The 27,743-nt window shown below is 40.3% G+C and overlaps 1 protein-coding gene across 1 annotated transcript; it reads left to right on the forward strand.

The window, feature by feature from the left end:
* Positions 1-20,906, forward strand: LOC145417712 (tRNA endonuclease ANKZF1-like). The gene is made up of 15 exons (XM_080286316.1): positions 1-8; positions 2,085-2,161; positions 2,593-2,683; positions 3,647-3,865; positions 5,869-5,952; positions 7,284-7,384; positions 8,937-9,051; positions 10,077-10,231; positions 11,455-11,677; positions 12,141-12,653; positions 13,777-13,896; positions 14,627-14,768; positions 16,953-17,094; positions 17,390-17,596; positions 19,552-20,906. The coding sequence occupies exons 2-15, from the start codon at positions 2,114-2,116 to the stop codon at positions 19,735-19,737; spliced, it is 2,346 nt and encodes a 781-aa protein (XP_080142442.1). The 5' UTR covers positions 1-8; positions 2,085-2,113; the 3' UTR covers positions 19,738-20,906.
* Positions 20,907-27,743: the final 6,837 nt, after the last annotated feature.

A 27,743-nucleotide genomic window follows, 5' to 3' on the forward strand; every position in this document is an offset into this window, starting at 1 on the left:
TAAGGGAGGTGAGTAGCGTAATTTTTTTTTTTTTTACCGTAAGCTAACGAAAATTATACGTTTTTCAAATTCAGCTTATTGGATAATTCATGTTAACCAGAAATTCACATTAACTCCTTTGTGCGTAGGGTAAGCTATGGTGGTAATTGTTTGTAATTGACCGCCGTATTTTCTCAGTAGATTAAGCTAATTAGATTTTAATCATTCCTCACAAAAAAGTGGGTGAAACTACAGGAGAGCTCTGATACATAAAATTTACAGTTGTATAGTTTCCTTAATAAACTGTAACTGAATTAACATTGTGATACTGTAGCATTAAAAGATAAGGAAATTCGTAATTTTGAAGATATCTACCATAAAATCACCAGTTTTACACACAAATCATGGCAAGCAGTCATCCACCATTCATTTTCATTTGTAATGGTTCCAGCATGCATGGTCACCGGTGGCAGGGTGGCTCTGGTGTGATTATTATATTGGCAGATAATTACTTTAACATAAGATTATTCGCATCCTCAAGCCATGCTTCTGCCTAATGATTTCACTTAGTCTTTTGAGGATATCAGCAGAAAAGTTTGACAAGTTAATGGATCAGCCAGACCAACTTCAGTAAAATTCCTCTCATTTGGCATCTTCGGGACCAAGCAGGTGCCGAAAAAACAGAAACTGCCAGATGACCGGGAAAACCTGCAAAAATGTTTCTAGCATTCATGGTCGGTTGCCCCAATGCAATCACAGTGTCTAGCGAGTATTAGTGGTCAATCCTGAGCACTAAATATTTAATAAGCAACTTATATTTAATGTATATAATGGTACAATCCACATGAACTCTCTTTAACCTATGTGTATTTAGATACAGTATGTACACCATAAAATAGCACAACAAAGTTTCCAAAGTTTTGAAAGGTCCTGCTCACAAAACTAGACACTCACGAGTCATGATGGCTGACGGGCGATGGCTCATGCAGTGTTGGCAAGCGAAAATCTTCAAAAGTGCTAAGCTCGTGTTTAAAACACGGTAAGCTATGGATGAACTTCAAATTTTTGTGGTAAATTGGGCTTCAATATGCACTAGATGTAAAGGAAAAGCTGATATTTATTGGCGTGAAATTACTGTATTATGAAAAGTGTTAAATTATTATGTCAAGCACTAGATCTAGCACCAACAGTGTGAAATTGACAACTATGGGCACACAGGTATCAGTGGCGAGCCGGCGACCCCGCCGCAGGTGCCACTCGGGTCAGCATATATGCCAGAAGAGTAGAGAACATTTGCAACTAGTATGACTGTATGAAAACCACTGAAATACCTGAAGTACCATAAGACCAGAAGCTGAATGAGAGGACTTTTACTGTGCACAGTATACACGTATATATACTTAATCTAAATTATTGTAATACAGAGAATTTTCTTTTGTGATTATTGATTTTCATTGAACCCTACAACCTTAGGATGTCTTACAGCTGTAAAAAAATAATTTTGCCTTAACCATAATAAAATAAACAAGCACATCAAAACTGTGAAGGCGCGGTGCACAGCAGGAGACTTTGAAACTTTGATGCACACAGCTAATGCAAATAAAACCATTGGTGGCTGTAAAACTATTTCTGTGTCTGTTACACTTAGCCTTAAAACTTTCCTGTAACAAGATGCTCCTGGTTGCTAGACACAGCATTTGTTTCAAACCCTCTCTGTCCTTCTCCTCTACATTCCCCTAGTGAAAGTGTGTGCCTCATCCCACTCCTTACACATGCATTGGAGTAGGGAAAATGACATCCCTCTGCTGAAGACATTACAGAGATCATATCCAACCCCCCAAAAACTGGACACATTTTAGCTTTCATAGCCTAAATACCAGCAGTCACTATAGCCAGAGTCTTTAAAAAAAAAAAAAAAAAAAATATTTTAGACTTGAGACAATTGCGACGTCATAATTTAATGTTCATTCTGTTTTGTAGCTGGCTACTGTACTGTATGTGTTTTATTGTATTGTGTTGTTCTTAGTGTTGAATATAATGCAGTAATTTTTGTTAGTCTCCTACAGATGATAATCATAATTGTGATGTGGTGTTATTTATTACAGGAAACAGGGCAAGTCTACAGAGAATCAGGATGGTGATCAAGCGTGTGCAGAGTGTCTCTCTCTGGGACAAGGATGCTGTATGTGATCTTATGTACAGTTTTGTTTGTCACTGGAGGCTCACTTTTATCTCTGGAATAGTGTCAGCTCTCCATTTACACCAATTTTGATCATGAAATACTGGACATGGGGAAATAATCATGTACTGTAAACCAACTTATAAGTGAGGAAATTTATTTAGGAAATGAGCTCTTCTACAGCAGTGTTTATCAGTATATTATGTACTACATTAATATTTTCAGGTATGTTGTTTAGACAAGTTGCATCTATTTAATGAATAATTAAAGGACATACTCGAGAATAATGTGTAGTCTTGTATTCTGAATAAATTGACGATTACTGCAGTAGGTGCTACGGAGTTTGCTAGGTCAGTTGAAGTACTTAAGGAGACTGCATGATTCACTGCTGAGTTAGGTAATATACTTGTATTTCATTGTCTTGTCATTTTCAGGTGTCAACAGTACTGGCAGGAGCAAAGTTGGCACCTGGTAGTGCTGAGTTTCAAGAGGTTATGTCTCAGACCTCATCCTCTCCCAGCAAAGGTACGTGGGTGTGCATGTAAATTGTCAAGGATATCTGGCCATAGATAGATATAGATAAATTGTGTGTGTGTGTGTGTGTGTGTGTGTGTGTGTGTGTGTTAGCCAATGTTTTTCACGAGTACCTGGTATGTATGTATGCATGTACCGTATATACTGTATGTAGCATATAGTACTTACCAGTATGTAAATAGCAAAATTTTTGTATGTGTATAATTGTGAGTCCATTAACCCTTTCTGTATAGTTTTGTGTTGTTTATTCATGCAGCTGCCAGGTGGTTTTATATATGGTAGCTGTTTTGATAGAGACCCCAAATAGTGAAGAGGTTAATGTATATTTACTGGTACCAGTGAGGTAGTCAAGAGTATTTCATTCATTCATCATCTAATCCAGTGTTGCCCCATGAAGAGTGTAGGAGCCTGGGGCTAGGCAAGTTGGTCCTGACATTTAAGATGAGAGTGACCGGCCTCACTCATCCCTGAGTGGCATTACATGGACAGTAAACCCCAGCCACCCCATGGATATAAACCTGCACCGGCTCAGTCCGATTGGAATGCCTTAATTACCTGCTAAACCACCAGGTGCCATAATTTGGTTATATGGTTACCACCCAATGTAGTAAATGGTTTCCTGGTGTACAGGAAACCATTTGGCTTGTAACTCAGTGTCGAGTCACCGGTAGACAGAAGGAAGAAGAAAGAATGAAGGAAAGACAGACAGAAGAGGAAAGAAGAGAGGAAAGGCCAGGCACCAGAGAGCAGCACTACATCAAGTGAGTGGATGGTGAGCGCCCCCACCTACCATTAGTAAAGAGTATTAAAGATGTGAATTGTTGATAAATGTCTGTATAGTCCAGTTTTGTCCATAACTTCTCAGACATCCATATTCCCAGTTGTAGAACGTTTCCACCATTTGTCAGGAAGAAATTGAGGTGGTAATGATGATGATGTATTTCTTATCAACAGAACACTGCTCCATTGGGTTACCCATGTTTGTGCCATCTCAGCCAAACCTGCCAACTTCCTTTGATGGGCTGCGATGCTCAATGTGTGGTGCTGCCCTCACCTCCCGGGAGCAGCAAGTGGAGCATTACCGCAGCCCTTGGCACCTCCACAACCTGAGGCGCTCCACTCAGGGACACTCACCAATCTCACTAGAACAGTTTGAGGCCCAGGATGAGAAGGGTGAGAATACAGTCCTTGTGATGTCCGTAGATACAAGCATTCTGAGAAGGTTGAGTGTACAGTCTTAGCCCAGTATTCTCATCAGCATAGGAAATTTTCCAATGCCTCTTCCTAAGCAGTGTACAGTACAATCCCAGCAATCCGGTATCCAGACAAACGGAATACTCAGAACAACGGGAAAATTCAAGGGCTGGTAAAAATGTCAGTAAGTTATAACTGTGCGCCAATTTGAATGGACCGCCAAACCGCTGTTTGATAGTGTCACACGAGGCTGGGGGAAGTCAGACAAAGCGAGGTGGAGGCATTTCCGGCTGATGTAAATCCCTAGCAAATCCTCTTAACCACCCCTCCTCTCCCCCTCTTTCCCCTACTTGAATTCAGTCATCTTCCACACCTTCCAAAAATCACCAGTCTGCGTTTTGCCACCAGACAGTAAACAAGGTCTCTTACTATTGTGTTCCTCTGATAGACGGTAATTTGTACACTCCAAAATGCCTAAAGTGCAAACTAAACGTAAGCGTATCGTGCTTACCTTGAAACAGAAGCTGGACATATGCAACAGACTTGAAAAAGGCGAACATTATAAAACACTAATGGCTGAATATAAATGTTAATAGAAATGAAAGTTTACTTTGTTGGAAGAAAAATAAATAAATAATATGCCTGCATTTCATACGTACATCATTTATTTTATTTTCTGCAAAACAGCTGAGTGGCGGGTGAGGGGTGGAGTGATGGAGGTCATGTAGGGAAGAAGAAGAACAGTCGGAAACGTAAACAAACTCACGTGGGGGCACAGGTGTTGTGATAATTCTACAGTGCAGTCTTAACACATCATCAGTTCACTAATAAATGTTCAAGCTTTTATTTCGATATTTTATTTTTCAATTTTTATGAGTACAGTACATATAATGAATACAGTAATTCGGTAAACAATGGACTGGTGTAATTTGCAGTACTGCTAGTTGCTAGACATTGCACACGTGCGTTATGACCATGGTGTGTGTTTACAAGGCAGTTTTTCAGGCGGAATCTCTTAGTGTAACCCCTAATGTGACTGGTGAGTACCTGAACTGTATTTACTGCTGTGATAGCCTTTGTATAGATTTGACTTGAAAATCAGAAATACGGGAAAAATCTGTAACCGGGAAGGTAAATTCCCCAAGCCACCCGGTTAACTGGGATTGTACTGTATTTTCCTTAAAGCACCTTTGTATTTTATTGTACTTTTATGGATCTTATATCGTTTTAATATCGACACGTTTTGTGTGAATATCACAGGTGGGAATATTAACCCTTTGAGATTCCGCTGATGCGTTTTTGCATCATTTCAAATCCAACCTCAGAGATTCCAATGACATGTTTATGCGTCAAAAAATCAAACTTAGTAAACTGTACCCCAAAATGACAATGTTCACCCCACCTACGGCTAAAACACACTGTCTAAAAACAGTTTATAAATCAAACTAGACAAAATTTAAGTCTAAAATATCATCAAAATCGGTTTTTAAAAAATCAAAACCCATCGTTATACAAGGGTTTGGCCATCATTAGGCAGGGTATGGTGGTATTTCTACCCTCATTGCTAAGCTGGGGTATTGCATCGAGGGGTATCTTATCTCGGGGGTATAACTATGTGTACATCCAAAACTCACTGAGTTTGAAAATTTCGCTGCTTCAGTTCAGAAAATTTTGTGACTTTTGTTCATTTTGACACTTTTACTATATGGGACAGGTGTCATTTTAAATGGATACTTGATTCATACTTTGGTTCTTTATTGATATCAAGTCTCAGGTAACCTGGGAAATACCCGGTAACTAAGATAATTAATTTTGGTGTGCTAATTTAGGTTCACATTAGACTTATGAAGAGTACAGTATTACAGCTTAAATGATAATAAGGAACCATAGTAAATGACTAACTGTGGAGGTAAACAATATTGAAGGCTAATATTAAAGTATCTGTTGAACTGATTTTGCATTCAGTCATATTACACTTGCAGATGGCTCAGATTCACCAGGCTGTGATGATGAGGAGGAGGAGAGCACTGAGGATGATAGCACTGATGACAGTACAGATGATGAAGGTGAGATACAGAAAGTTTTGGAGGATTAGGTAGTGCCATTACTTAGAGTGGATAGTATTACACATTTAAATATTGGCTGCTCTCAGGTGCCTGCCCTTTCCATTTTTCCTTCCTTCTTTCCATCCTTCCTCTTCTGTCTTTCTTTCCTTCATTCCTTCCTCTTCCTTCTGTCTACGGGTGACTCTGCACTGAGTGGCAAGCCAAATGGTTTCCTGTACACCAGGAGAAAAATTTACTATGCTGGGTGGTAACCATAAAACCAAAATATGGCGTCTGGTGGTTTAGTGGGTAATTAAGACACTCCACTTGGATTGAGCCAGTGCAAGTTGATATCCAAGCGGTGGTTGCGGTTATTGCTCACATAATGCCACTCAGGGATGAGTGAGGCTGGTCACTCTCATCTTAAATGTCAGGACCAACTTGCCTGGCCCTGGGCTCCTATGCTCCTGATGTGGCAACACAGGATTAGATGATGTATGTATATATAATTATTTAGTTTTGTAATATTAAACTTAAGAATGTTGATAAAACAGCAGTGCAAGTAATTTCTAGTATGTAGAACATTGTTCTCTTGCACAGTTTGTTGCTGCTTATTGAACAGAACATAGATATCATGTTTTCACTGTGAGTAATTGTGTTGACTTTGGTTGGCATTATGAAGATGCATTACAGGGTGTGTCAGCTGCTTCTGACAGTGTAAGGAATACAGTATATAAATTCCATAATTATGTTAAACATGATCAGTTTAACACTTTCATTCTGAGGGACCTCTATTGAGCTGAAAATAATTGTCTGGCAGCCAGAGTAAGGTACCTGTACTTTGAATGCTTCTGGTTGAAGGGATTGATTTTTTTTCTTCTTTTTTTATATGTTATTCAGTATCAAGTTTTCTGAATAATCTTGGTTGTGCGCCCCTTTTTTGCGAGAATTATGGACGCGACTGTGGAGCGTGCAACTAGTCACTTGCAGTAAATGTTACATCTGAGTAACCTAGTCCCAGGCCCCAGAACTTCTGATGAGGCAGTGCTGGGTCGAATGAATGAATGAAAGTGATGTGATGTTTGTGCTTCAGTGGCAAAGCCAGCTTGCGGAAGTCATCATTATCATCATCATCATCATCATCCAATCCCATGTTGCCCCATGAGGAGCGTAGGAGCCCGGGGCTAGGCAAGTTGGTCCTTGCATTTAAGATGAGAGTGACCAGCCTCACTCATCCCTGAGTGGAAGTAAGTGTTTATATATGTTAAGTGATGAGAAGAATTAAAATAACAATTAGGAAACTTTGGGTACCCATTATCAGTATATAATTGTTTTGTCTTGCGTTGTTACAGAGTCAGATAGCCATGTTCTGGGCCGGCAGCCACGTCTCTTCTTCCTCAACGCAGATGGCATTGTTTTCTCTGTGTACAGGAACATTCTCTTCAGCAAACGGGTAAGCTAGACATGCATAGTCATACGTGCTGTTAGCCTGGCAAAGAGACAGAGGTTGAAGGGAGCCAGTAAGAGGAGGAGAGTTAATGAGACGAAATTCCTTTGACTCCACCTTGTTGAAAAGTGCTGTATGTGGGGAGCCTCCTCATATATGAGAGTTGTACTCTATACAGAGGTGAATAAAACCCATGTATGATGTGCAGGGGTAAAGAAGGCATGAAGGCAGCTTAGCACACCTAATCTCTTAGAAGCAGATTTTACCATCCATCATCTGCTCCTGTGCCACCCCATGAGGAGCATCGGAGCCCGGGGCTAGACACGTTGGTCCTGACATTTAAGATGAGAATGACCAGCCTCACTCATCCCAGAGTGGCATTACATGAGCAATAAACCCCAAACCATTCCTTGGATATAAACCTACACGGGGTCGGTCCGATTGGAGCACCTTAATTATCCACTAAACCATCAGGAGCCACAATTTGGTTATATGGTTACCACCCAGCATAATAAATGGTTTCTTGGTGTAGAGGAAACCATTTAGCTTGTCACTCAGTGTAGAGTCACCCATAGGCAGAAGGAAGAGGAAAGAAAGACAAGAAGAAGGAAGGAAGAGAGGAAAGGACAGACACCCAAAGCAGCACTGCATTGAATGAGTGGATGGTGAGTGCCCCCACTTACCACCAGCAGGTTTTACAAGAGAGATACTGGTAATTTGTTCTCTCCAAGATAAATCCCAAGAGAATAAAACCCCAAGTATATTTGAGGATGATACAGAATTAAGCTGGATAATATGGAAAGTTAGAGGGTAGCTATTCCTGTGGAAGATGTTGTCAGGGTGATAGATGTAAGAACTGAGTTTTTGATGCATGAAAAATAACAAGAGTACTTTTTCCCCATTCATTAGTATTAGTTGTTGATATGCTCCTACTTTGTACAATGTGTTTCTGAGTTTCTGGATGCTTCCTTGACCCATCTTTTAACAGGAAAAAGGTGGTAATGATGATGATGATGATGGTGTTTATAGGAGAGAAGAAAAGACACAGTATCCACAGTATTCCTAATATAGTTGTGGCTGGAAACCTCTCCTCTTTGTATTGATGTGGGGATGTGTCAGTCATACTGCCCAACACTTGTTATAAGCAGCCTCATACCTGCTCAAGCAGAGGGGGGAAGGAGATTGTACCTTGGACTTATTTCCTCTAATTAGAAAGATTGGGAAATTGGGTAAGGACAAACTAATGAAAGAAGGAATTGTAGCAGCCAGCTTGCAAGCACTTAACATTGGCAGCTTTATTGTACAGTGTCAGCCCATGTTTTTAATCCCTTCACTCCAGTGATACATTTTTTCCACTTTATTCTTGCTGCAGTTCTGTACAGCTCAAGCAAGCCTCTTTGAACAGAAAGAGTTGGGTATAGTCTTCATTCTCTCTCTCACTACAAGGGGATTCTCCCAAACTAAATAAAAGTTACTAAATACTTTATAGCAGATATTAAATAAAAGCTATGACTTAAGAATGAAGAGATTAAGATGATGATTGCAGTGATGTTGTCAGGTTGAGATTGATGGTGAGCTGGATGCAGTTCAGCGGCTGCAGGCAACCCCACGACGACAATGTTGGGCCATTTTCTTGCTCTCAGGTGGACACTTTGCCGCAGCCATCTTCTCAGGTTAGCATAAATCAGGAAATTGATACAGTGTAGTTAAGGGAGAGACTGCATAAGTTTAACCTTCATGTGGTGGCACCAGTATATCTGGGTGGTGGAGCTGCCTGGTTATGCAAACATCCATCAGTTTCCTACATTTCCACCAAGGATGGTGGGCAGCAGAAAGAGGACATCATCAGCCTGCAGTCTTCTTGAGTCACATTCCAAAGAGCTTGAATTTTCAGTTAGTGCTGTAATGTATATGAGAAGCCTTCCATAAACTGAATACAATTTTGTTATTGGTTGAATAATATAGTACGGTGTATAAGACGTGATCAAGCTGATTTAATGGATATTATTTCTAACATCTCTACTGCAAGTTTCCATTATGCTGAATTAAATAGTGTGGCTGTAGTGAAAGTTAATTCTTCTAGCTTCAAGTACAGCATTCTGTAAGATACAAACACAGTGGGGAAATCATTTTGTTTGCGGCTAGTGTATAAAGATTTCTCACCACTGTGTCTGCCATCTTCCAAAAAAGCTATTTCTGTGTCTTCCCTTGTTACCATTCTTACTTGTGGAACAGAAACTGCATGACATACTGGTAAGAAAATAAAACTTTAAGTCTTTATGTGATTGTCTAAATGCACTTATCATACAGGTATGCTTGCTTTTTGCTGGGACTTGTGTTATATAATGAAACTAAGGGATCACAGATAGCAAGTCATTTCTGCCAGATTCTCTTAAAGTCTTTACTGGAAGTTTTTTAGATTATATTAAGCATAAGGAATGATGTAGCACTAGAAAAAGTTGACAGCACATCCCTCCATGTACTGTTAATTTGGCCTTGGAATTCCTGTTACATATTGGAGAGGTTTGAAACTGGGTATTATGTTTCCCTAGATGGTGTATCCAAAAAAAGGGCACAGAATCTTCGTGGTTAGGAAGCGTATAAGATATAGGAGTGTTTTAACAGAGTAAGCCAACAGTATGACTTACTGTAACATAAATCAGATTATTAAGTGAAGAGCATTCGTCTCTTTTCGCAGGGAACAAAGTTGAAATGCGCAAGACATTCCACAACTACACTGTGCGAGCCAAACAGGGTGGAAGCCAGGCAGGGCGGGACTCTCAGAGTGGCACCTCACACCCTCGCTCTAGTGGGGCTTCCCTGCGCCGCTACAACGAACTCTCACAGCGGCAGGCAAGTGGATAGGGTGATAGATGGCAAAGGATGTGATTGTGTGGAAGAAATGTATCATCATCCATTATCCAGACCTGTGATGCCCCATGAGGAGCGTAGGAGCCCAGGGCTAGGCAAGTTGGTCCTGACATTCAAGGTGAGAGAGACCAGCCTCTGAGTGGCATTACGTGAACGGTAAACCCCAACCACCCCTTGGCTAGAAACCTTCCCAGGCTCACTTCGGTTGGAGTGCCATTATTACTAAACCACCAGGCACCATAATTTGGTTATATGTTTACCACCCAGCGTAGTAAATGGTTTCCTGGTGTACAGGAAACCATTTGGCATGTCACTCAGAGTAGAGTCACCCATAGACAGAAGGAAGAGGAAAGAATGAAGGAAGAAAGACAGAGGAGGAAGGAAGGAAGAGATGGAAGGGCAATCAGTTGAGAGCAGCACTAATTGAGTGAGTGGATGGTGAGAGCGCCCACCTACCACTTATCTTAATGTAATATAGAGGATAAAACATCAAAAGCCAGTCCCATGTAACTCCTTCTACCAGTGAAAACCCTCATCTATCTTGCTTTATTCCAGGGGTTTTGTTTATAAAGGATCTTGGCCATTTTTTGTGATTATCAAATCTCTATAATATATTGAAAGGGTATATCTGAGCGAATTTGAAGGAGGGAGGAGGCAAGGTAGGCCAAGAAGAAGGTGGAGGGATATGATGGATGAGTGTGTGAGGAAGAGGGGTATGGAAGTTAGTGAGGCCAAGGGACTGTCAAGAGACCGAGCTGGCTGGATGAATATTGTGCGGAGAAGCGCATAACTAGATTTTCCTGTACACCAAAAAACCATTTACTACGCTGGATGGTCACCTTTATGGTGCCAGGTTAGTGGATAATTAAGGCACTCTAACTGGATTGAGCCTGTGCAGGTTTCTGTCCAAGGGGTGGTTGGGGCTTATTGCTCACATAATGCCATTCAGGGATTAGTGAGGCAGGTCACTCTCTTTTTAAATGTCAGGACCAACTTGCCTAGCCCTGGGCTCCATCGTTTCTAATGAGGCAACAGAGGAGTATATGATGGATGGATATATTTTACTAATTTACAGCACACACAAGAATGCTTAGAATCATGGAGACCTCAGTTTGCCATGTGTGACAGTTCTGCCTTTCTACCACACCAAGCAACACATCAGGCCTGGAAGGGGTTGATTTTCTGATGATGTTCACCTTCTACAGCATGTGCAAGAACTCCTAGAAGCATGGCGTCCTAAGCTGGACACTTGTGACCTGATCTTCTGTCACACCAAGCACCATGGTCGGCCTACCCTGTTTGGAGGCCGACGGCCCATCCTGGACCCGCACGATGACCGCATACGAGGCATCCCATTCTCCACCAGACGCCCAAAGTTTGCAGAGGTCCAGCGGGTCCATGTGGCACTCTCGGAGATCTTTATACATGGTGGGTCAGGTTTTTTGGTACCCTAATCTCTTAGTATAGTGATGCATTTGGTATATTTTTTCATAGCTACTGTCTTCATCATCACTGTCATGCATATGTAATAGTTTTCATAGCTGCTGCCTTCACCATCAGTCATGTATTAGCAGTATTTTTTCACAGCTACTGCCTTCATCATCACTGTCATGCATTTGCAATATTTTTTCATTGCCACTACTTTCATCATCATCATCACCATTTTTTTGGTGGTGGAACCTATCACTGTTTCTCATCCACCTCATTGAAATACTGGGAAATGGGGTGAGGAAGATGACATGTAGACATATTATTGTATCTGTTCCAATGTCACATGTATATAATTAGACCTAAGAGGGGATAAAACAGTGGATATTGTTTTATTAGAATATAGCACATTTTGTTGTAGATTTAAGTATGTCATATGTTGTGATTTCCAATTTGTAATTAGGCACAGAGGAAGAGTTTCAAGGCATGGTGAGGGAATCACAGGAGGCCGAGAAGAAACTAAAACCAAAACCCAAAGAGCCCAGCCCAAAGAAATCTCCTACAAAACTCAAGTTAAAATCAGAGAGGAAGAAGGAGGTCGAGAAAGAGGTAGAGGAGGAGGAAACTGAGGATGAGGGTGATGGGGAAATGGAGTTGGTGTTGAGGCTTCGAACAATCAGCACAAACGAGCTGGGAGGTGGACCTGATTGTTGCATGGGGAAGAGGGATAAATGGAGGAAGAAGAATAAGAAGGTGCCGGGAGAAGGAATGGATGTGCAGTGGGAGCAGAGGAATAAAGAAGATAATTCTCCAGTAAATCAGATGAGTAATAAAGGATTGGATGCCACCACTGTGAAGCAAGAAGAAAGTTTAGAAAGCCTGGAAGGAGAAAATGGCAGGAACAAAAGAGAAGTGGGGAGGTCCAGGCCAAAGAAGAAGAGCAAGAAGTCTGGCAAAAGTGATGGGAAAACAAAAGGTAGGTTTTAGACTTTTTTACTTTTTTGTATGATAGAGACTGTGGGTAAGAACCAAGAATTTTGAAGGCTTGGATATTGAATGATTGAATGTATGGTATCACCTGTTGCCTAAGACTTTCTGTTTGTAGCATCTCCTACTGTTGATTTTTTATTTTGCTGTGTTTATTTGCTAAATTGATCCAACCCTTTTTTTATGGGATTATAAGTAGGATGTGTCTGAGGTTTTGTATTATGGGTGAATAACGGTATCTCCATGAGGTAGATACAGGCTTCCGGGGACTTGAACGGTGAGTGAATGAATGTATGGCCCATTTAGTTCGACAGAGTTGGTTAGTTCTCATTCTGTCATGTTTTTTCTTGCTCTCTGGATATACCATCCCATCCTTAGGTGAGAAAAAAGAAGTCTGAATGATGATGATGCGAATAATTGTGGCCCATTTCACTATGAATGCTTTTTAATAGTTCTTCTTTTGTGAATTCTCTCTCTGTTTCTGAATCGTACCAACCCCATTTAGATGGGATTGATGAATCAGGTGATGACTTTTCTGTGGGCAAAGATCAGAATATTTAGCTAAAGTGTCTGACTGCATGAACAGATCAAACACTTGTTGTTCAGTTCCTTAAGATGTAGAAGCAAGACAAGATGATTGTCATGTTAAGTGGCATAGAGGCTGCTGCTGTATAGTGATGTGTTGTAGTCAGAATTGGAAATCATGCAGTACCATAAACATCAGTATTAATTAATTCAGGATGGGACTGTACCCATAACCTATCTTGACTTTCTACTTTAATCTTCACTTTCATCATTTATCGTTGTGTTTAATCAGACTGTTAAATATTCAAGGTAATTTCCATATTTGTGATAAGATATGACAACCTCACAACTCAGCACATGTGAAACAAGCAGTCATATACCTCCTGTGATACAGGTGATGAGATCGTATTTAGGGCTTCTTTCATCCACTGACTCTTGTCTTGAGAGAGATTAAAGAACCTTGCTTTGGATCCCACACACTGATATGAGCATGGGAGTTACAATGCTGATGCCCCTTCATGGTCAGCACAAAGTAGATCTATGCTGCTTGGTACCTTATGTAGTAATTACCATTGTATTCCTGGCAGAGTGCCCCCATAAGCTACGTGTGTGGGATGTGTTGCAGTCAGCCTGTAAGAGTGGCAACGTGCATCACCTGGCCATGGTACTCAAGAGGTCACCACCAGCTGACCAAGATGACACACAAGGTAACCACTCAGTCCCAAAACAGTCATGATCACTTTGGCACACACTTTCAGGAAGAGATGCTGACTTACAATACAGAATGACCAAAGCATGAAGAAAATAATTATATATATATATATATATATATATATATATATATATATATATATATATATATATATATATTTTAGTTGGCTTGTTTGCACTTGACAGCTGAGCCATTGCTACAATTTGAATGTTGTGGTTACATGAAATTCAGTGAACCTTAGTTGTGGGGTAGGAATGAGTTTCCTTAGTGACTGTTTAAACTGACCTTCCAGTATGACAACACTTTGCCATAAACTAAGCTGAAAGGTGTCAAGAATCTCTGTTATGTTAGATTAAATGCATTCTGGTGATGAGCTCTTGAATGTGTGTCCCATTTTACAGAGCACTGGTGTTAGCTTCTAGTATTGAATTTTAAGGTTCCTATTTTTTAAGCCTTTCTACCAAGATGATAATATTTTTATGGATGAATTATTGTGTACTGTACTCGCATATGGTAACTGCGTTTTTATCAGGATTCAGCCATATTGGTCTGACTTGGACCCTCTTCACATGATTACAGTTAGCATAATGTCAGTACTTTATTTGAGTATGTAATATCTTTTCCCTAACTGCTTGTGTGAAGTTCCAGTAATGGGAAATTGTGATACGATAATAATAATGCTAATGAGGATGATGATGATAACTTTCCAATACTTACTGTCCCAGCAGGCAAGGAATTATCTGCAGAAGTTCTCACATCCATAGCATTGGTCGAGATCCCTGAGGAGTTAAGTGAGGCACGTTTTGGTGAGAAAAAACGCACCATGCTCCACATTGCAGCAGAGAGTGGACAGACAGATGTTGTGTGGTGAGTTGAGTGTGATGGAGAGGGTGGAAGAGGGGAGGTGGATAGGAGAGGATAATATGAATTATTTGCACTTCTTGGTGTTAGGTGGGGACACTTAACATCCACTCACTCAATTTAGTGCTGCTTTGGGTGTCTGCCTTGTCTTCTATTCCTTCCATCCTCTTCTGTCTTTCTTTCTTTCATCCTTTCCTCTTGCATCTGCCTACTGGTGACTTTACACTCTGTCTTCTGTCTTTCTTTCCTTCATTCTTTCCTTGTCTTTCTGCCTATGGATGACACTGCACTGAGTGACAAGCCAAATGATTCCCTGTACACCAGGAAACCATTTACTACACTTGGTGGTGATCATAAAACTAAATTATGGCGCCTGGTATTTTAGTGAGTAATAAAGACGCTCCAGTTGGATTGAGCCTGTGCAGATTTCTATCCAACGGGTGGTTGGGGTTTATTGCTCACGTAATCCCACTCAGCAATGAGTGAGGCTGATCACTCTCATCTTAAATGGCAGAACCAGCTTGCCTAGCCACAGGCTCTTAAACTTCTTAAGGGGCAGCATAAGATTGAATGATGGATGGATGGATTTGCACCTCTGATTCTTTATTATCCCTGAGGCAAAAGTGTAGACCTGTCATGACTGGTTCACCTAGTGTGTTGCCCTGAGTTATTCCACAGGATATCAGAACAGCCACTTTGCAGTAGAAACACTGCACTGCTACAGTTTGCTTGACCATACTTTACACACACAGACTACACATGTTCCCTTACTTGGCATACAACTCTCACTGGTATGTCACACACTGTTATATCTTACATTGTCACACATCACAGTCAGAGCACAACTTCTTGTTCTTACTTCATTGTTATTTTTCACCTAAAACTCAATAGACATTAAATGTCGTATTGTACTTGCGTGCATTATTTCCAAGTTATCTCGGTGGTTAATATATGGTTGGAGAGAAACTTGAATTGGTGAGAGAGTTCAAATACCTGGGTACAGTGATAGAAAAGAGAGGAAAATGTGCAAAAGAAGCGGAAAGTAGAGTAACACTAGGAAGGAAAGTAGCTGGTGCTATGATAGGAAATAGAGGCTTGAGTGTTGCAGCTGCGGTGCTTACATGAAGGAGTGTTAGTGCCAACTTTAAACATACAGGTGTGAGACTATGGTGTGGTATAAAAAAGAAAAGTCAAGGGTGAGAGCAGTGGAGATGGGACTACTGAGAAATGTCTGTGGAGTACAGAGAGTGGATAGGATACAAAATAATGGGAATCGTGAAAGATGTGGAGTGAGGAAGTCTGTGGACGTCAGAATCGGAGAGAGTGTGCTGAGATGGTATGGTCATGTGGAGAGAATGAATAACAATAGAGTGGTGAGAAAGGTATATCTGAGCGAAGTTGAAGGAGGGAAGAGGTGAGGTAGGCCAAGGAGAGAAGGTGGAGGAATATGGTGGATGAATGCGTGAGGAAGAGAGGTATGGAAGTCGGTTAGGCTAGGGGACTGACAAGAAATCAAGCTGGCTGGATGAATGTTGTGAGAAGTGCATGATCAGGGATTTGGCACCCTTTTTTTAACCTGACAGCATTCAGATTGACTAAGTCGGATACATTTATGTGAAGCTACGGAATGTGGTGAATGTTTCTGGCACATCAGATAGAGCCAGGATTCCGGGGGCTTGAATGATGAGTGAATGGAAGCGTGGGCCATTGGATTAGGCAGACTTGGGCTGTCTGGACGTTGCTACTCCTCACCCTGCCCTAGGGTGGGAAAGGAGGTCCGGGTGATGATGATGATGATGATGATGATGACAAAGAACATCGACTGTGGGAGGTGTTACCGGTACCACTTAGTGATATTGTGAGGTATAAGCTTGATACCTAGTGACACCATCATCATTTTTAGGCAGAATACTCAGCCACAAGTAAACAGAGTCAAAGTCCAAGCTGAGACTCTCACATTGTCACAGATAATATTACATACCTGATATTTCTTTTCCCTGCAGATTTCTACAACTGTTAAAACATAATTAGCTAGTTTTGCCATTTGATTTAGTTTCCAGTCCATAGAAAACATCAGCTGTGCCATGGCCGGAACTACGTTATATGAGGATTCCTTAAAAGGAGGCATAACATAATTTGATTTAGTTAATTAATTGCATCGTAATTACCACCAGCTTTGTGATCCCTTAGGTGGCTGCTGTGTGAGGGCTGTGATGCTGCTGCTGGTGACATCACGGACAGGATGGCATATGAGGACGCCGCAGACAAGAACACTCGTAACGTCTTCCGCAGATTTATGGCCCAGCAGCCACAACGTTATGACTATGCTAAGGTAATATGAAATGAATATGTGGCCCAGCAAAGGCTTGTAGAACTTTACTGGTTCAAGGTGCTGTAAAGTAAGGTATGCATATTTACATGATGCAGGATACAATGATAAAGAAGTTAATCAAAGCACCTTTAAATGAAGAATGTTGTCAGTTCAACAGCAGCCTAACAATGAAACCACTTAAGACAAGGCAAGCTCACAGTACTGTTATTGAAAATCAGGTCAGGCTGATGATAATTGTGGTAGATTTTTCCATTGCCACCCATGAGCTAGGGATGATGATGGTTTCTACTCTCAGGCCAAGATACCAAGCCCCTTGACCCAGGCATTGGAGGAAGAGCAAGCAGCCAAGTTAGCAGTTCGCAGGAAGGCACAGCGTGTTGCAAAGGCTGAGCGGCAAAAGGAGAAGAAGAGGAAGGAGAAAGAGGAGGAGGAGAGGAAGAAGGAGGCTGTGAGAGAGGAGGAGGAGAAGAGGAGGTTTCTCCTCTTAAGTGACAGGGAGAAGGTATGGAAGGAGAGCTTTACTGTAATACATTCTTTTCATCATCATCATCATCATCATCCGGCCCTCCTATCCCACCCTAGGGCAGGTAAGTAACAACGTCCAGACAGCCAAAGTTTGCCCAGTTCAATTGGCCACGCTTCCATTCACTCTTCATTCAAGCTCTTGAAACCCTGGCTCCATCTGATAGCCAAAAAAATTTTGCCATGTTCCAGAGCTTTTCATATACCTGTCAGATACAGCCAATTGGAACGCTGTCAGGTTAAAAAAAGGTGCCAAATCCCTTATCATGCAATTCTTCGCACAAAATTCATCCAGCCAGCTCGATCTCACCAGTCCCTTAGTCTCGCCAACTTCCATACCTCTCTTCCTCACACAGTCATCCACCACATCCCTCCATCTTCTTCTTGGCCTAGCTTGCCTCCTCCCACCATCAGATTTGCTCAGATATACCTTTTTCACCAATCTGTTGTCATCCATTCTCTCCACATGACCATACCATTTCAATACACTCTCATCGATTCAGGTGTCCACAGACTTCCCCACTCCGCATCTTTCATGAATCACATTTATCCATATCCTATCCCCTCTCTGTACTCCACAGTTCCATCTCCACTGCTCTTACTCTTGCCTTTTCATTTACATGCCACACCTTAGTCTCACACCTGTATGTTGAAGTTGGCATTAACACTCCTTTGTGTAAGCCTTGTGCAGATGCAGCCCTCAAGCCTCTCTTACTTATCAAGGCCTTCATAGCACCACATACTTACCTTCCTTGTTTCACTGTATTTTCCACATCTTTTGCACATTTTCCTCTCTTTTTCATCACTCTACCCAGTTACAGTATTTGAACTCTCTCACCTATTGCATTCTCTCTCCATTCACTGTAACGTCACACTGGGAGAAACCTTCTCTCTCAGTAACCATCACTTTACTCTTTTCTACATTTATTTTTAAGGCATGACGCTCACAGACATCTACAAAACTCTGCACAAGTCTACCAAGCTCTTGTCCAGTATATGCAAGTAGCACCTCGTCATGAGCATACAACAAATTTGAGATATTCCATCCATCATCATTCATTACCAGCGCCATCCCTCTCTCCATTACTCGTATTTTTTACTTTTCTCATCACCCCATCCAAATATATAGTGAACAACCACAGGGACATCACACAACATTGTCACTCGCCCACATTGATCGTGAACCATTCACCTTGATGCCCATTTACCCTTACTCATGCCTCACTACGATTAGTACAGCACATTTTTATTGTATTAATATTCTGGTTTCTGTTAGATGGTGTAGGGTACTAAAACTACTTGTGATTCGCTGTAAAGTTGTACATATTTTTTATTTTATTTTTTTTATTAATTTATTTTTATGTACCCTTAAACCATGAACCTTAAGCATGTACATTATGTCATAATAAATACTGGCGTGGTTGGGGTTTATTGCTCATATAATGCCACCCAGGGATGAGTGAGGCTGGTCGCTCTCATCTTGAATGTCAGGACCAACTTGCCTAGCCCCGAGCGTCAGTGCTTCTCGTGGGCCAGCACAGATGTAGATGATGAATGAATGAATTATTTTTTTTTTAGACACACACATGCTACATTTTAAGTGAGGGCCACTTGTATTTTTTTCAGACAAAATACTTTGACTGCTTTTTGTGTGTATAATGATATTTCATACCTCTTTTGTTTGCCATTTTCTCTTTTCATTCTTTTATTGTTTTTCCATTTAAATTTCTTCATTCCTTCCATTCAAATTAATTTACCTTAAAATTTCATACCTCTTTTTTTTCCCATTTTCTCTTCTTTCTTTTATTATTTTTCCATAATATTTCGCCTTTTTGTATTTCCATTCTCCATTTTGCCTTTTCGCCTTCCTTCAATTTCTTTCCTTTTGTTTTCATGTCTTCCGTCTTTCTTTTCATCTGGATTTCCTTAAAACAGAGGGCACTGGCAGCTGAGAAACGCTTCCTCCAAACCCAGTCTGTCTCTGTTTCCTCGCCATCCAGCTTGGCCCGGTGTTTCCAGTGTGCCAAGGACATCTCCGGCATCGTCCCATTTGAGTACAGTGACAACAGGTTCTGCTCCACTTCATGTGTTAGGGAGCACAGAACCAAACCCAAGTCATAGCCAGAGTAAGGGTTTAGTCAGTGGCAAGTTGGTTAGTACCTTTATTGAAAGAGGTGCTGTTGGAGAGGGATGCTTTTATGCAATGGCACTTAAATAACTGGGAGGTTCCACTCCATGATTGTACAATACGGTATGGATGTCGCTCAACTCCCCCACTTTTCCTCAAAAGGAGGATGGTGGACTGCAGGAAAAGAGCAGGTTCAGCCTATAACACATCCAGATGATCCTTGGATCATAACAACAACAGTTGTAAGAGGTTTCCCCAAAACTGAATAAAAACTTGGGATGGTACCCAATATATAGTAAAACAAGTATATACTTTGAAGAAGTAGATGGAGATAATTTCTAACTCTCTCTGTGGTAACACAGGCAAATGCTTATGATCACAGTTCATTTGAAATTTTAAATGTTTGATAATAAATTAGTCATGTCAGAGGAATATAATTGGAGTTTAGGTGTTATCACATTTTGCATAACTAGTGTTGACATGTAGCATCGTAATTATATGCCTTTTTAAGATGACGAACTCACAGTTTAAAGTTTAGAATTGGTTTATTGTGCCAGAAGCAAAAAGGATTAGGTCAGGAAGGTGGTGATGAATGTATGGTATATGTGTGAGTAATTGTAGTGTGTTTGTTGTAATCTGACAAGGATCCCTAACCCCCTTTCAGCTTAGTTGATGGCCAAGTGTAGTCATATTGAAAGGTTGATTTTACTAGTAGTAACAAAGGAGACTTTATATCTACCTCATCATAACCATAATTTAGTATTTGAGTTGTGAGAGTGGCCCAGTTTCATCAAATGAAAATAAAGTGACCTAAATGTTACTCATCCCATTTAAGCAGTGAGAGATTAAGGTATAGGGATGATGATTACCCATGATGTTCAGAGTATGAGTGCCATCTTTTCCTTTATACATATCTAATTGTTTGTGGCCAGATGCTGTTTATTGGTGAAGCTGAGAGTCTGCCAGTTAGATATACTGGACAAAAGACTGTGATATGTTGGTATATGTGAATGTGTGAATGTTTGGTTAGCAGTCCTTTTTATAAGTGATTTATTTTATTTTCTTACATACATTTCTGTTAAGGAATACTATGTATTCAGTAGTTCTTCACTAGTGGTTGTAGTTATTAGCAGAGGTTTTTCAGATGTGTTGATGAAGTAAACTGACTGTGCAGTCACTATATTGTATTTCTAACCCCCTGTTTATTCCATGTAGACTAGTCAGTAATATTGCACTTTTTCGCTGATGAAGCACTAGATTATTGTACCATTAAGATTTAGTGGCAGAGAGAGCCTGCAGATTCCGTAACCACATACTGATATTCATATGGAAAAAAGAAATGCAGTGTCCTGATTTCTTTTGTGTATTCATGTCTTCTCTCTGAAGATGTGAATATATTTCCAGTTTCAATTTTCCCGTTGGTTGTCAACATATCCACAGATCATGTGTAACTAGGTGACTGATTTGTATTCTATAACCATAGACTTTTTTTTCCCTAACAAAACACTTTCTTTACCTCCATGAAGAATGAACCTACAGAGGTCACTGACAATCTTGGCAACTCCCCAAAACATACTTATGGTTATGATACTGTAGACCATTAATTCTAAACTGGTGATTAGTATGCATACCTTGTGTTAAAGGGCTTACTTTGTGATGATGTATTATTTTGGCTTATTCATAGTACCTCCAGACAGTTCATTCATCTTCCAGAATAATGTCTGGAAGTGACGAGGTTATAAGGCTATATTCAGCCCCTCCGGTTTGAACAGTCACCTTCAGCTAAATACAATTACCGGGTATCTGGTAGTAGGAAGATTGAAATTAATAATTTGTCATCCAACTGTAAAGGTTAATCTTTTCTCTATACTTTAATCCCTAATCTTAATGTAAATTGCATATACGAGTTATTATAGTGATACTCTTGTACTTTGCTCCTTCCTTGTTGGCAATAGTATACATGAATGTTTGTGGCTTATTGGTAACAGCTGTTTAGGTACTTGATCGGTACGTTAAAGATGGCCGAAAATGTAAACAATGAGGGAATGGAATTTCAAGGATTTGATGCTAATACTAATGTCATGGACCTAGTGAAAACATTAATTATGAGGATTAGTGAACTCGAAAAAAAAGTAGAGAATCTAGTGATAAAGGATGTGCCAGGAAATACGGAAACCACCATACAGAGTCTAATCCAGTCCAACGAAACAGCCAATGAAGAGATTAAGAATTTGAAGCGGGAAAATGTTGAACTGAGGAGGAAACTTGAAGAGAGTACTAATAAAACGGAGAAGGTGAGTAATGTACTAGAAGAACACAAGGCAAAGTGGGCACACGTAGAGGAAGAACAGAAAGAAGTGGTCAGCTTAAGAGAGATCATCCAGGAAGAAAGGGAAATGAACAAGAAAGAAATGGAAGAAAATGTAGTGAAAATACTGAAGAAAAAAGAGAAAATATTGAGAGAAACTGTAGAAAGGAACAGATGTGTGATAGTATTTGGAAACAGGGAAGAGGAAGAAAAGGTTAGGTTCGCAAGACTCGAGAGAGACACGAACATGGTGAGAGGAATATTAGGCAAGATTGACCCCGAAGGAGACAAGTGGGTAAAAGAAATTGAGGAAGTAAGGAGGATAGGGCCTTATAAGAAAGGGGAAACAAGACCAATGAGAGTCAAGTTTACATCAGAAAGTGTAATAAATGAGATACTTAAAGTGACCTGGAAATTAAGCAAAGAGGCGGGGGATGGAAAATATTATAATAAGAAAAGATCTGAATGAAGAAGAAAGAGAAGCTTTAAAATCATTAAAGGAAGAAGTAAAGGAAAAAAATGATAAGAGGACAGAGGAAGAACGTAATACTTTTTTTGGAGAGTATTGGATATGAAAGTAAGGAAATGGTATTTAAGGAAATAGAAGTGAAGGAAGTTAGGGGGATGGTTGTGAAAGATCAGAAGTTGAGGAAGTGGTACGGACAGAGAGTAGGAGAGAAGAGGGTATTAATAATGTCAAAAATAATTTGAAGGTGATATATACTAATGTTGATGGTTTCATATCGACAAGGATCGAAATTAATGATTTCTTGAGAGAACATGAACCTGATGTCATGTGCTTTGTAGAGACCAAATTAAGAGAAGATATTGATGTTCATTTGGGAGATGGTAAATACAAACTGTGGAGAAAAGACAGAAAAGAAAAAAGGGAGGAGGAGTGATGATAGCAGTGAAGAACAACATAAATGTAGATACTGTGGAAATGGGAGAAGGCAGGGCTGAAGTGATATATATGAAATTAGAAACTGGAGAGAATGTTAAGAGAGATATGGCGGTAGTGTATGTTCCCCCAAAGACGAGAGCATGGAAGGATGACGAATACCATGAGATGTTGTCAGATATGGCTAGCTACTTGCAAAAAATAATTGAGAAAAGCAATAATATAATTTTGGTGGGTGACTTTAATTGTAAAGAGGTGAACTGGGAGGAATGGTACTGGAGGCGGCGAGGATTCTGTGGGGTACTATGTTATTAAATATAATAATGAATAATGTGATGACGCAGTGGGTCAAAGAAGAGACACGGTTTCGAGGTGAGGACACACCAGCAAGGTTAGATTTACTGTTCACCAAAGAACCTGATGTAATAGAATCATTGGAATATCTCTGTCCTTTGGGAAAAAGTGATCACGTGGTCATTGAGTTCCAGATGTTAATAGGAAACGTCGAGCCAAGAGACGAGCCTCATAGACAGGGAAGATACAACTTTGGCAAAGCAAATTTTACAGGATTGAGAAACTTTTTTGAAAATGCGGATTGGAGAAAATTCAGAGAAACAAGAGAGATACAGAGGAAGTGGGATATCTTTCTAGACCTCTATAATTTGGGAGTGGAAAAATTTGTACCAAGAGTAAGAGGGAAAGAAAACAGGAAAAAGGAGTGGTTTAATAGAAGGTGTATGATAGCCAAAAAAGAGAGAGATAAGGCGTGGAACAATTGGAGAAAGAGAGGTAACGACAGAACAAAGGAAGAATATAAAAGAACAAGAAACGAATACACAAGAATACGTAGGGAAGAAGAAAGGAATTTTGAAAAAGGTATAATTGACAAATGCAAGGATGAACCCAAACTGTTTTATAGATTTGTTAATGGCAAACTGAAACAAAAGGAAGGAATCACCAAGCTGAAAGTAGATGGAGAGGTCTTTAATGATGCGACAATGCAAGCAGAAATAATGAACAAACGTTTCCAGTCAGTTTTCACTAAAGAAAAGGAGCTTGTGGAAGGGGAGGGAGTGATTAGAAATGTTCCAGTGATGAAAGATATAAAAGTGGAGGTGCAGGAAGTGTATAAATTACTGGAAACCCAAGATGTAAGGAAAGCCCCAGGACCTGATGGAATTTCTAATTGGGTACTGAAGGAATGCAGAGAACAACTGGCGGATAAAATTCACAGCTTAATTGTATGCTCACTGGAAGAGGGGAAAGTGCCAAAAGAATGGAAGAGGGCAAATGTGGTACCAATTTACAAGGGAGGAAACAGGGAAGAACCCCTGAATTATAGACCAGTGTCTCTAACCAGCATGGTCGCAAAATTGTGTGAGAGAATCCTGAAAGACAGATGGATAAAATATCTGGAAGAGATGAATATTTTGGCTGAATGTCAGTTTGGATTCAGAAGTGGAAGGTCATGTGTTTCAAACTTGTTGAGCTTTTACTCAAGAGCGATTGATGTGGTACAGGAGAGAGATGGTTGGGTGGATTGTGTGTACTTAGACTTAGAGAAGGCCTTTGACAAGGTACCTCATAAGAGACTAATGTGGAAACTAGAATATATAGGAGGACTAAAGGGGAAACTTCTGGAATGGATGAGAGACTTTTTGAGAGACAGACAAATGAGGACAGTAATAAAGGAAAAGATGTCTGTATGGAGGAAGTAACAAGTGGAGTCCCTCAAGGCTCAGTGTTGGCGCCAGTAATGTTCCTGATTTATGTAAATGATATGGTAGATGGTGTGAACAGTTATGCGAGTCTGTTTGCTGATGATGTAAAGATCTTGAGGAAGATAGAGGTTGAGGAGGATTGTAAAATACTGCAGGAGGATTTGGATAGGATACACAATTGGAGCCGGACGTGGGAAATGAAATTTAATGTAAAGAAATGTAAAATATTGGAAATGGGTAAAAGTACCAGGAGACCATCACTGAATTATTTTTGGGTAATGAATTAATCACAAAAAGGAGAGAAGAGAAAGATTTGGGAGTGCTGGTCCAAGATAGTTTGTCACCAGAAAAGCACATTAACAAGATAGTTGGAGAGACTTATAAGCTCTTGACTAACATAAGAGTAGCATTTCATTATATGGATGAGGAAATGATGAAAAAATTGATAGTGGCCATGATCCGCCCCAGGTTAGAATATGCAGCGGTAGTGGTCCCCACACAAAAAGAAAGATATAAACAAGATTGAGAGAATACAAAGAACAGCAACCAAGATGGTCCCCAGTCTGACAGACCTGTCATACAGAGAGAGGCTGGAAAAACTGGATTTGCCTTCGTTAGAGGAAAGGAGAAAGAGGGGAGACATGATTGCGGTGTTCAGGACCATGGTGGGAGTAGATAAAATTGACAAAGAAGATCTGTTTGTATGGGATAAGAGAGCAACAAGAGGACATGGAATGAAATTGAAAAAGTCAAGCTGCTTGAAGGATATCAAGAAATATAGCTTTCCTTACAGAAGTATAGACTTATGGAATAGCCTGGACAAAGAGATCGTCCAGTCTAAAAACATAAACGAGTTTAAAGTTAAATTCGACTTATTGAGAAACAGCGACGGAAACCCACGAGCATAGTACATTCGGTGTATATCACAATTAGGTATATTCTTAAATATTTGGAATGACTTAGACAAAGAGGTGGTGCATGAGAAAAACATTCATGTGTGTAAAGGTAGACTTGATAAATGTGGATATGGAGACAGGACAACACGAGCATTGCTCAATTCCTGTAGACTACAAATAGGTAAATACAAATAGGTAAATACATATGAAGGATAACCATCTTCAGGCTACTCGTCCTTTGCATGCATGTGTTACTCTTTTCCAGCCTTGTCCTTTGTCACCAATGTACAGTACTAATCCATTCTCCTTTCTGTTCTACATGATTATGATTTTTCTTTAACACAGTTGTTATTGTGATGTCCAAAAGATTTGCAAATTATGTAATCTGTCTTTGAGTGAACAGTAATGCATGTGCTTTTATGTTAATTCTTCTAGAGCATTTGAGAGTACAGTATTGCATGTGTGGTTGTTTCATTCTCTTGGAGCTTTTAAGAGACAGTAACGTATGTGTGGTTGTGTTCATTCTGCTCGAGCTTTATCACCTTTGCTGAATAAAGTTGTATGGTGGCAACAGACAAAAAATAAAATGCATCACTGTATTGAAAGGGTTGAAGTACGAGACAGTATGTAGTACTTTGTGACAGAAAACAGAAGTTTCCCTAGCTAAATCAGGTCATCTGGCATTGAAAAGAGGTAGATACAAAATAGATTATGTAATTTCTTGAACCTGATGCTATGTTTTTTCCGGTCTCCTGATGATTTTATTCAGCGCCATGATTTAATGACAAGTATGTGGCCTTGATAAGAAACAGAGGCTTGAGTGTTGCAGCTGCGTGAGGCTTGCATGAAGGAGTGTTAGTGCCAACTTTAACATGTGAATGTGAGACTATGGTGTGGCATGAAAATGAAAAGTCAAGAGTGAGAGCAATGGAGATGGAACTGCTGAGGAATGGATGTGGAGTACAGAGGGTGGATAGGATATGAAATAATGGGATTTGTGAAAGATGCAGAGTGAGGAAGTATTTGGACACCAGAATTGAAGAGACTGTACTGAGATGTTATAGTCATGTGGAGAGAATGGATAACATAGAGTGATGAAAAAGGTATATCTGAGCAAAGTTGAAGGAGGGAGGAGGCAAGGTAGGCCAAGGAGAAGGCAGAAGGATATGGTGGATGAGTGTGTGAGGAAGAGGTATGGAAGTCGGTTAGGCTAGGGGACTGACAACAGATCAAGCTGGCTAGATGAATGTAGTGAGAAGAAGTGCATGATCAGGGAACTGGCACCCCTTTTTAACATGACAGTGTTCAGATTAACTCTTGGATATGTTTATATGAAGCTACAGAATGTGGTGAAAGTTTTTTGGTGTATCAGATAAAGCCTTCATTCTGAAGGATGAATGATGAGTGAATGGAAGTGCGACCCATTGGAGTGGGCAAACTTGGGCTGTCTGGATGTTGCTACTCCTCACCCTGCCCTAGGGTGGAAAAGGAGGTCAGGATGATGATGATGTGGCATTGTGTTATGGCTGTATTAATATCAAGGATTCCCATTTTTTTTTTTCTTGCTTTAATGACTAATATGTGTTATTGTGTTTTGTGGTTTTTATGTCAAGGGTCCTTAGTTTTACGTCTTTTTTCTTGGTCTACCTTCATTCCAGTGTCGAGATACGTAAATCAAGACTTTTGTGGTAAGCTGAAACTGGGTGAATCAGTGAGGCTGCTTCAGGATATGTGGTAAGTTGTGAAAGGGAAGGTGATTGAAGTTTTACAGAAGCTGGTGGAGGGAAAATAATGTGGGGTTGTGACAGGGTGAGAACTAATGGAGGTTAGAGAGTGACAGGTGAAAAGTCAGATGAGAGAAGTGAGGAGACTGAAGTGACAGAAATAGTGAGAAACAGGAGGTGAGAAATCAGTGGAGCAAAGCAAAGAGACTCTGAAGTTAGAGTAATGGTGAGAGACAGGAGGTGAGAGGTCAATGGAGAGAAGTGAGGAGACTGTAGTTACAGTATAAGTGAGAGACAGGAGGTGAGAGGTCAGTGGGGAGAGGCGAGGGGAATGTGGTTACAGTCATTGTGAGAAACGGGGTCAAAGGTCAGTTGAGGGAAGCTAGGAGACTGTAGAGTTATGGTAATAGAGACAGGAGGTGAGAGGTCAGTGGAGAAAAACGAGGAGA

This window comes from Coenobita brevimanus, chromosome 14 (assembly GCF_032717465.1).
Source record: "Coenobita brevimanus isolate Jiangsu-jjx chromosome 14, ASM3271746v2, whole genome shotgun sequence".
In the NCBI taxonomy this organism is placed as follows: domain Eukaryota; kingdom Metazoa; phylum Arthropoda; class Malacostraca; order Decapoda; family Coenobitidae; genus Coenobita; species Coenobita brevimanus.